General features: G+C 38.8%; 1 protein-coding gene across 1 annotated transcript; it reads right to left on the reverse strand.

Annotated features, from left to right (window-relative positions):
* Positions 1-137: 137 nt before the first annotated feature.
* On the reverse strand, positions 138-10,147 carry hpcal1 (hippocalcin-like 1). The gene is made up of 4 exons (XM_034143065.1): positions 9,920-10,147; positions 3,394-3,882; positions 2,046-2,151; positions 138-578 (listed from the first exon to the last, which is right to left on the reverse strand). Exons 2-4 carry the CDS (start codon positions 3,769-3,771, stop codon positions 481-483), a joined length of 582 nt encoding a protein of 193 aa, XP_033998956.1. The 5' UTR covers positions 3,772-3,882; positions 9,920-10,147; the 3' UTR covers positions 138-480.
* Positions 10,148-11,863: the final 1,716 nt, after the last annotated feature.

Raw genomic sequence — 11,863 nt, forward strand, 5'->3', positions numbered from 1 at the left:
CTCCTTATTCACGTAAACTGTTACAATATCAGAAATCTCATCACAGAGCGCATGCAATACCAAATGTAGAAGTTGTCCAGAAGAGCAACGTGACATCCTGAACAACAACGAGCCGTTTATCAACACAGGTACAATTGAAATTATAAGAAGTGATAATTAGTTTCCTCTTGGTGTAACATAATGGGATTGATAATACTTGCAAGCATATTATCCAGTCAGTATAAATATATGATATGGCACTTCACTTAAGGAGAACAGGTAAAAGCCATTTCAAGGCAAGGGAGCTTTGGAAAAAGCGATATAGAAAAATACCTCCACTGAAGCACGTCAGTCCACAGAGAGGGGGCCACATTGACAAAAGAGAAGTATTCATTCATGTAAACAATAAGACAAGGAGTGTTTGAAAAAGGAAAGGATTGTCTGGTGAGGGGGTCGGATTGTGTTTCTGTGAGTGTGAGTGTGTTATTGTCTCTTTCCTCCTCAGAACTGACGAGAGGCTCCCTGATCCGACTGCAGCAGTCTGACGATAGACGGGTCGCTCTTGGCACCTTTAATGAACTCCTCCAAAGACAGTCTACCTGTGAAGCAGAGACCCAGAATAAAGGATTCAGTCGCAGGCAGTGGAGCGTGTGATGGACGGGTGAGTCACACAGAAAAAAGCCTCCAACACCTGCAGGAAAATCTCTGATGGTTATTTCAGGTGTCGGTGCCTTCAACATATTCTCTGCTGCCCCAGATAACAGCAAAGGCAAAGTGTGCTACACTTAGAAAATAAATAACAATGAACTTGCAGTGACATGTTACGACTGAAAAATTGAGCCATGTATAGCTGACAAATCAACCTGCAGCTGAGTCTTATAATTCAGGGTATGTTACGGTGCACTGATTATCAGCACTGATTTGAGAAAAATAGGAATTGGCAACATCTTGTATTTTATTTTATATATCAATATTACTGGTTCCAACTCACTTTGTAAGATCATGACACATTTTTAATTATTTGTATCAAATTATAGCAAAAAAATTCCAATAGAAATAAAAACTATAATATTATTAATTAGAAATATTATCATATTATATGGATTTTTAGATTAGATTATAAACAGGGGGTAACTAAATATTCTTTGGAAGCAACACAAATAAAGATAGAAATGAATTAATAACTACAAAAACCCGGCATAGTAACTCAAAATTAAATGGTTTAATAGTAACAATTTTCTTGCACTATTTTAATTTTGAACAGTATATCTTGTATATTGGTAGTGTGTTCCACCGACCAATAGTCAGCATATTGCAATATTGCATCATTTGTTTGAGTGTTCGACCACAAAGATAAAATGCAACAGTTGACCGTGATTAGTTTAAAATAAATACCGCTCTCCGTCACACAGCATCTGTGTAAATGCATTAGGAAGGCGTGTCGGCTGCAGCTGTGCCCCCAGGCCTGGTCTGCTGATCTTATTAAACTTCAGACACACAGTTTGACCTCCAGACTTCCTGAACCTCCTGCTTCAACACACACTGCCCAATGTCAGAGGAGTGGCTCTAAATATCTTACAGCTTGTGAAATGGTTAAGTCCACAGCACATGGCTGCAGCATCACCTTTTCACACTAAATATCAAGCCTCTGACGTCGAGCTGGCTCAGCAGGCAGAGATACAAAAGGCTGTTAATTATCTGCTGAGTCATGTTATGTCACGTTGTTACAGTACATGACGTCCTATTCTCTGTCAGTGTCTTTCTCTCTCTGTTCTCTATCTTCCAAATGTCCTGTTGTTTTGAAACCTGCTCTGTGGTGGTAATTGTTTCATGTCAAAGATCATTCCATGTATTTTATTAAAACAACATTTATAAATGGACATGAGATGGGTGATCGAAGAGGAAGGGACTAAGACAGGCTGTTTTGATGATGTTGTTTTTCCTGTAAACACTGGGGTAAAAAGTATGAATATTTATGTCCAACTTTAAAGGGTCGGTTTGGGTAAGTATTCACTTCTTACTACTTATTTTTACGAAAAAATATAATCAACTTCTCCTATTCTTACCATCATTGTCAATGTCCATCTGTCTGAAGATCTTGTCCGTCCTTTTCTCCGGGGTCGATTCATCCTCAGGCATCTTCATCACTGATGACACCATCTTGTAAATTGCCTACAGAGAGGAGTGGAAACGATTGCTGTTATGTGCATCTTTATTGTGTCGTCTGGTGAAGCTTTTAGGAACAGAAGATACAAAAGAAGTGTTCCCACCTGACCCGTTTGTTACATCTGTCTGTCTGAAAGCGTTGACCTGCTTTCTGTTGCTACCTGGGTAATGCTGCTGCTTTGGCAACTGAAGCTCATCCTGCTCTCACAATAAGACACTGTGAACATTTCTCAGATGCATCTATTTGTATCTTTTACAGCTCAACACTTTTTCAGAATCATGTTAAGGTCTGGGATGAGAGAGGTTTTGTGGAAAAACAGAAAGCATTCACTGATAACACAAGCTCTGATGCTTTTGAGTTTTTTGCACATTCATTTGTATCCACAAACAACGTACTGAGCCAATATTGATTTGGGGCTGCAGGCTGCTCAGCTCACCATATTGGGAGAGTAAATATAGCCATAGAGATAAGAAAGAAAACAGAGGGGGCAGCCTGAACATATCAGAAAATGACCTCTAAAACAGTCTCAACACAGAAAGCTCTGAGACTCTGAGCTCTGAGTGGATGAATCCATATTTGGAAACTGCTTTTTTGATAATTGATTAATTATTTCAGTCATTTAGCAGCAAATGTATTAAGAAGTCCTCAGCAGCTGAGATGTGAAGGTTGGCTTTTTGTATGTATGTTTTAGTAAACTGAATATGATCAATGAATATATTTCGAGATACCTTTTACAGTACTATGTTTGTTTGCCGATACAAACAACATAGTACCCAACATAGTATACTACTGCATGTCGTTTGTTTGACTATATTCGACATGCTGTACTATGTTTTATTTATTTTATTTTTTAGACATACTATACTATGTTTTATTATTAAATACTAGACTTTATCGTTTTCTTTGCATATTTTTGACATACTATACTATTAAATCAGACAATAAACATCTATCAGATTCATAGATTAAAGTTATACTTAGTTGCAGCTTTATTTGGAATTAAAATCTGTAGAAAGTAACCTCTTTGCCTTCAGCCTGGAATGAATATAAATGATTATGGATATACTGTATATTTGTTTGAAAATGTACTGATAAGACCCATCATAAGTGGAAATAATAATTTGAGCCTCATCAGGTTGCATTTACATCTCAGAAGATGCAGAATAAGGCTGATCTTGACCCAAACTAGACAACAGATTGATATATAAACACAGAATATACAAACAATGAATACAGTTTATCCTCACCTGAACTATCTCCAGCATCTCGGCCCGGCTGATGTATCCGTTCCCGTCCAGGTCGTACATGCTGAAGGCCCAGCGCAGCTTCTGCTCCAACCCTCCGCGAGACGTGACGCTCAGGGCGATGATGAACTCCCTGAAGTCGATGGTCGCGTCCCCGTTGGTGTCAAACGTGCGGAAGACGTGCTCGGCGAACTTCGAGGCGTCTCCGTAGGGGAAAAAGTTGGCATAGATCTTCTTGAACTCCTCCACGGTCAGGTGTCCGGTGGGACAGTCCTTGAGGAAGCCGCGGTACCACTCCTGCAGCTCGTGGTCCGTGAACTCGGTGTTTTCCCGGAGGTCGTTCAGGACCTCGGGCCGCAGCTTGCTGTTCTGTTTCCCCATGACTCAGCGCTCTCAGGACGGCAGGCGGGTAGCTGGTGGGTGGACCTTCTCCTCACACTTCTCCTCTGTGCTTCTACTCTCCTCGTGTCCTCTGCTCTGCCTCCTCTGCTCCTGCAGGTGACCAACAACGCTCATTAATATCCCTATGTGAGTATCATAAATCATTCATTGGTTCAATCATTTCTCTCAGCTTGTTGTATCGTAAAAAGTGTGCTGATGAACAGCCAGGCTGGGGGAGGAATCTGGAGCAAGATGTCAGGAGGTTACAATATGTGTGTCTACAGTATGTGTGCGTCTCAGTGAATACACTATTAATTCTCTGGCAGGGTGATAATCTATCGACCCTTAACTGCATGGTGGAGGTGGTGCAAGTGTCCTGGGTCATTGTCATTCTCAATTAATCCACTTTAATAAAGGTCAGACTGATACTGACTGTTGTTACTGAAATGGTCAGACATCCTAGTAGACCCCCTCACACACAACAACACAGACTATAACACCTCTTGTTGTTAAATGGATCGCATCAAGCACCGAACCTGGGGGGACAGAGCCTTCTCCGTCGCTGCCCCCTCCCTCTGGAACTCACTCCCACTACCCATCAGAGACTGCACTGACCTCACCACCTTCAAAAAACGTACAAAAACTCACCTCTTCAATCTGGCTTTTAATGTGTGATTGTTGTTGTATTGCTTGACTTTAACTATATTTATTTGTTGTTCTTTTCTTTTCACTATCTCTGTGAAGCGACTTTGAGCACCTGTAAAAGCGCTTACCAAAAAAATGAATCTATTATTAAATACCAACTATGTGCAATATATATATGCCGTTAAAAACTGTACAATATATACCTGGCTGCTAAATCCTCAGAACTGTTACAGGGTGTGTATTTTTGACAAATGTGTAACTTTTTTTATTATAATTTCTTTTTTTTTTAATCATTAGTACTTTTTCTATGCATGCTTAGGTAACATTACGCTGTCTTTGGCTCTTTTCTGCTGTAACAATGTACATGTCCCCTCTGTGGGACTAATTCAGGTATTCTGATTCTGATTCAGCTCAACAATAATCTGTGAAGGTGGAGCTCAGACACTGATTGAAGATGGAAAGACAAATGATGGATACAAAAAATACCAATGTAAACAGGGAGAATGAAGCATTTGACTACCTGGGCCTATTCACCTCTGGCTTCTGTCTAAATCCGTTACCATGGTTATATTCTGCAAAATGGGTTTATTCATGTATGCAGGGGTACGGATGATTGAGGTTATGAGGATGCATAAACACAACACATCCAGGGTAAAGCCATAACAGCATATTAAGGATCAGATGGGACACTGTGTGCATGCAGCCCACTGATGATGCAAACCGTTAGTAAGCAAAAGGTTAGGACACTTTGTGCTGCTTATCTTTTTAAGTTTACAAACAGTGTGGTGGGGGCAGATGTTCTTTCTCGAATAAGAAGAAAGCATTTTGGTTTCTTAGTAAGAGTTGAAGAATTGAAAAAAAGTATCCTTTGTCAGCTTATCCTTTTTTTGAAAATCAAAGGAAGAGATTTTGCAAAACCTGAGCAAATCTTTTACAACACGACTCTGGTTAAGTGTGTGGGAGGGACAGAAAGAGAGATGTGCGGGGGCAGGGAGGAAGAAAGAATGGAAAAAGTATGACACATAGAAAGAAAAACTATTTCCAGCTAATACCAGCGGTTCAATTACATAATCATTCTTCTGAATAACACCTCCACTCTTCTGTGTTACGTATAATGACTTTACGGGAGAGAGAGAGATGTATTATCCCCATGCTCTCTTACGTTCAGTTATTGAAATCCCATTACTCCTGTGTTATTGGCAACAGCACCATTTTATCTGGGCGTAGAATAAATGAGCGCAGTGTGAATTTGGATGAGGTTTTCTTTTTTTACACACGGACGCCCTCATTACTCATAATTGTCACACAGGGGTGTCATTTCCTGCAATTTCATGAATCGTAGTCACAGAGTAGCGTGAGAGGCAGATCTGAGGAGCAGCCAGTGACATAAAGTCTTAACAATGTCACTGGGGCTTAGGGATGGAAAATAAATCAATGGAACCAGATGCACTTTAAATACAGCTCTCCTCCACAGTTCCCTTATTCGTGCATATTCAATTATAAAATCAGCAATTTAGCAAAGGGCAATTAAAGGTTTAATAAATGTTGGAACTGTTACAAAAACAGTCCTAACTTATCCTAAATGAATGAGGCTCAACACCAACCGATGCAGTGTGAAAGGTTGTGATTTAATTGCTATAACGACAATCTCGCACTAAATGCACACACTGATGTACATTATCAACATATTGAAATGACTGTTATTTTGTATATATTTTATTGTTGTGTTTTTATCTAGGTCTTAATGTGTGCACATGTCAAAATGTGTCTTTGACTGTGTATATATGTACATATTTGCACACATATTTTTATATACATTGTTTTTATATTCTGAATTGTGGGAAACGGTATTTCGATCTCTCTGTCTGTACAAACAAACTGGAAGATTGACAATAAAGTTGACTTTGACTTGACTTTGATTTCTTTTTCAGTATAAGTGTTTCAAGATTTAAATTCTACAAGCTCTGTAAGATTGTTTTTCTTTGAGCTAAATGTTCAGATTTGGCCAAACGGAATCCCTACAAAAATATAATATATGATGTGATATTGCTTTAAATCAGAGCAAAAGCCTTCTATTGCATTAAAATATCATACGATTTTGTGGGGCCTTATCCAACTCTGTGGCAACCTTTATGGCTTAACATTGCAGGATTGACCAAGTAGAATAAAAGGGCCGCTCACGTTCACAGTCTTATATCACTATCTGCTATTTAAACAGGGTTGTGGGATAAACTCCACACTGCCCTGCAGGCCGCCGTCCTTCCGCTCTAACATGAAACAGGATGAGGAAGCAGCAGCATCTCCTCCGCTCTGGGTCACATGGCCTCTTCCAGGACAGCTCAGTGCTGAGTCGGAGCAGACACAAATATGGGCGTTGCTATTTCTTCCCTCACACTCACAAAACCACATGAAACCCGTAAGATTCCCAGCTGGCAGACTGAAACGTGCTGCCATGATATTTCAAGGCCCTCTGCTGCTAAATTAAGAGTCGGCTTGTAAGAGGAGACAGTTATAATTTGGGGGGAAAACAGCAAAACAGAGTGTTCTCTGGTGAAAGGAATGTTGGTTAAAACAAACTCGCAAAACAGTTTTAGAGATTCTCCTGGCGTCTGAAATATGCTCTTTAAAGCTAAACAAAAACAAACATTTCCACAAACAAATCATGGGTTACAATTAGAGCGTATTAAATATGACTTGAGTTAGTCATATCCTGGAATAAAAATGAGAGAAAGCAGGACAAAAAAAGTAGCCTTCCAAATCGAAAGCGGGGGACAAGCGATGTTGTTTTTTCCATTTGTGCTTGTAAAATCTATCTTATTCCTAGGTATTCACAGGCCTGCATTTGAGACGTCACAGGATGTTTTAGATGTTTTCACAGCTGGGAACTGGGACAGTCATTTTTTTTTATAAGGTTGCTCCTTGTGTCCAGTGGAAAATATTTTGAAATGTGGTCAGAAATAACTGCTAGATATTGTTGTGACATCTACATGATCTTCTTTGCAGAGAGAATCACGCTCTCACTGCAACAGATGCAGAATAAGTTGTCTTATAAGCTGTCTGTGAGTGTTGTTTGATACGCAGCAGCCCCTCGAAATCCAGATTTGGTGTTTAAAATGACCCTCAAATACACAGCAACTCGCCCCTTGTACCCAACCCCCATAGCCAGTCCTGCTCTGACTGTATGGGCCACTTTTTCCAGCGGGTTCCCTTCCTAATGAGACTGGTTCACATTTGGCTCCATTGCAGCAAGTATCCCCCTCCCAAGATCTTGTAAACCCCCAAACAGGCCAGTTTCACTGCTGTTTGCCATTCTTAGGAACACTTCATTTCCTGGGTAAGGGCTTGTCAAAACAAAGAAGGCCACTCCACTGTTTTCCTAGATGCTCATTACTTCTTGTATTAGCGAAGAAGACATTTCAAAGGAAGGAAAAAAGGGAGAGGTGAAGGGTGTATGTTTGGATACATGCTGATTGAGCTCATTATGCTTCTGACAGTTCAAGGAAACAAGCTGTTTGGCAACAAAACAATTGATAGATATAGCCAATAGACAGAATTAAGTGGTAGCTCTTTTGATTATCAGTGAAATGAGAAGATCATTTTTTAAGGTCCCTTCTTCTAATTTATAAATAGTTCCTGGTTGTCTATAATAAAACAATTATATGTGTGGTTTGGACTGTTTGTCCAAACTACACATAAATCACATAAAGCTTTTTGAGACTGTTTGTTGAACAATTGAAGACCACCATAACCTTTTACCATAGGAAATTATGATTTTTTTCATTATTTGCAGTCCTAGATTTGACAGAAGATGTATTATTATTTAACTCTGCAAAAACATGACAGAGAAAAAACTGATATAGCTTGGTGCACAGCAAGAAAGCATAATTTGTAGTGGTGTGTGTGGTGTGCTTGCTGTGCAGTGGAAAGGCAGAGCAGCACTGCAGCCTGAAGTTGTGTGTACTGCTCTGTACTGATGTGTACTGCTCTGTGCTGCTGACACTGCATCAGGTGGGTGAGGCATTAGTGTTAGAGGAAGAAAGAGTACAATTAGTTTTCCAAAATCTCACACGTACAGCACTGCTTCGTGGCAGTCTCTTTGAACTAGCGTCAGAAAAAAACATGCTGTAGTTCAGAATGAAGTCCCCTGACACACCAGTCGTCAAGGCAACAGGATAGTAGTGCTAAGGCTTAAGAAAGGGAGACGGTGTAACTATCAATCAGGTCAGGAGATGTATCTGAAAAAAAGAACATCTGTGTGATTGCATTTCAAATGTGTGACGTTGGTTTCAAAAATGGTTTAATCTAATAGAAACCAGACCATCAACTAAAATGATTTAATGCATCATTAATAGTCGTTGCTCAAGTGATCATTATTGGAAAATCAGCACAGTTATTTTTATTTGACCAGTGAGTTTGAAAGGATGTTTCTCTTTGGATGGACTCTTCACATGTTGGCTTTGGTGTTGAATTAAAAAAGTGGGAGATGAAAAAGTGGGAAATATTAGTTGAAATTAGTTGCCTGGCAAGCATGCAGTTTTAAGGGATGTATAATTCCAAATTTTACAATGTAGTATTGCTACTTTTACTTAAGTAAATACTCTGAGAACTCCTTCTTCTTCTGCCTACCAGTAAAGGAACATTTACATTTTTTTTTAAAGTTTTTTGATAATGATTTCAAACTTGCCCCAGCCTTACTCTGACTTCAATAAAATGAATGCATGAATATCAACTATGTCATTTGTATTGGTTTACATTATGTTTCAAGCTAGGTAGAAAGCTTGCCTTAAATACAATATCATTTTGCTGAATAACACTTTAAAACGTTTTTAGTTGAAGTGAGATGTAGGCTAGGCAGTGGTGGAAAGTAACTAAGTACATTTACTGAAGTATGGTACTTGAGTACAATTTTGAGATACTTGTACTTTACATGTGTATTTAAATTGTTTGCTACTTTGTACTTCTGTCCCACTCCAATTAAGACTTTTACTCCATTTACGTTTGAACCTTTAGTTACTTTGCAGATATGGATTAATGAAAACAACACTTAAATTGGACTTTAGTTACACATGGAGTAAAATTCACAAGCTACCCTGCAGTATACAAAGTAATTAAAAGTATCGGAATCTTTACCAGCTTTGATTCACTTTAATGCATCGATTTAATTAAAATCATCTGGAATGGGCCAATTAAGAACTTTTAGTACTTTAAGTATATTTTGATGCTAATACTTTTGTACTTTTACTTAAGTAACATTTTGATTGCAGGGCTTTTACTTGTAACAGAGTATTCCTTCCTACACTCTGGTACTTGTACTTTTACTTAAGTACAAGATTTGAGTACTTCTACCACCTCTGAGGTTTGGAGGGTGTAGCCCTTATCCTATAAACAGCCTCCTCCGTTATGGACACATTGCCACAGCAGACCAGGATACAATATGGAAGCACCGGAGATGACTGGAAATAGCTTTAAGCAGTATTTTATATATAAAGTGATGTAAACTTACCTAATAAAGGAGTTGAAAAGTCCTCTTCGGTTAAGCCCACTTTCACACCTCACGCCAACTTTAAGTAGCGAACCTCCTACTGATAAAACTCTTAACAAAAAACCAGCTACACCGTAGCTGTAACTACGGTGTGTCACTTTCAGACAGAAAAAAGATTATATTAACAGGCTAAATGTTATTTTTGTTTCTTATTTGTCGATTCTTCCTCCAGTTCCCTGTGTAGCGGCTTTATCGTTTAGTGGAAGATGTGGCACAGAGCTCGGTTTTCATCCGACTTCCCCACTTTACAACTAAAGGGTTTTATTTTCCCTTCGAAGGCAATTTAACATTCTTGGTCTAAATGCTGGAAATAACTGCATCGTTTGGAATAAAAGGAATGAGAATACGTGTCAAAATTAAATGTAGTCATTAGCTAAAATGTATTTTATGACGGTTTAACAACTTGTTGTGCTAAAAAGAAACCCCCCACCGCAGACAGAATGGATCCGTCCACACTCACTGCTTCCATCGTAGAAACAGTCGCAGCAGCGTTCTGTGGAAAATTATCACTGGAGACTATTATTAGCACAATATCTAAAATAAACGGTCCACATTTGAGGGGAAATCTTGATAGTATGACATGTACTGATTAACTTCACCAAATATACACAATACAATGCAGAACCCCATGTAAAACAGTTAGTATACAAATGGATTATAAGGAATTCATGGATAAACTACAGTAGCCTAGGACATCTTATACTGAATGATGTAATACCCCTATGATTGCGAAGTACACAAAAGAGAGAATAAACAGAAAGTGTTACAGTAGCAAATGTGTTAATATTATGCCTTCTTGGTGGAATTAATTACAACCTACAAACACCAGCATCATATTGTGTTGGGATGAAAAACCCTGTATTTAATACATCAAATGACCATGTGGTACACGCTGAGCCAAAAAGTGGTATATCATAATGTATATATTATATAATGAATAAGGTATAACCTAATTCAATTTTCCCCCTGTATGATTTATCTCTCAGATCCTCTGAAGATGTACACTCTTCCATCAGTACCTATGACAGTAACCTCAGGCTAAAGTGACACTGCAGGCAGGGCGGTGTGTATGTCAGCATTTCAGTAAGTGGATAAATAATTAACTGTGTGTGTATATGTGTGTGTGTGTGTGTGTGTGTGTGTGTGTGTGTGTGTGTGTGTGTGTGTGTGTGTGTGTGTGTGTGTGTGTGTGTGTGTGTGTGTGTGTGTGTGTGTGTGTGTGTGTGTGTGTGTGTGTGTGTGTGTGTGTGTGTGTCTTCCTGAAGCCTGACACCTGTTTCTAGCACATGGAGTGTTTATCTATACCTAAGAGTGAGTACAATACAGACTAGGTGGGGGGTTTGAAGCAGTGATAAAGTAGTCTGAGGTTGCTTTTGTTGCTATTGCCAACTTGTAACTCAACACTGTCGCAAGCCTGTCACTGCTGGAGTAAAGCGGATGAAAAGCATTGTTTCAACATCCTTCAAACAGAAGGATCTCTCTCACATTGAGTGTCAATTTGCCAAATAAAAATAGAACAAATAGCTTAGCATGCAGCCACTAGATCACAAACCATTTATAAGGTTACCCAATAGCCACATTAAGGCCAATATAAGGTAATTAGCCTATAATATAAAATAAAAACTTGACTCAAGGTCCATGAAAACTAGCTTTTAAGTTTTGTTCTTAAGAATGACAATAGAGTTGAAATCTCTGTCAAATCTAATAGATGGACTGAAATATTAATTAACAATGATTATTACAACCAGTGGCATCCATTAACCATTATGTTAAACATTGAATCCTAGTAATACACATTTGATAATTGAGCATGCTAAGTATCGACAAAAATCATCTCACTGCTGAACAAACTCTCATGATGGTTTGAACTTTAAACTAATAAGTGGACCTTGAGTTAATTGTTTT

The sequence above is a fragment of the Trematomus bernacchii genome, unplaced genomic scaffold (genome assembly GCF_902827165.1).
Source record: "Trematomus bernacchii unplaced genomic scaffold, fTreBer1.1, whole genome shotgun sequence".
In the NCBI taxonomy this organism is placed as follows: Eukaryota; Metazoa; Chordata; class Actinopteri; order Perciformes; family Nototheniidae; genus Trematomus; species Trematomus bernacchii.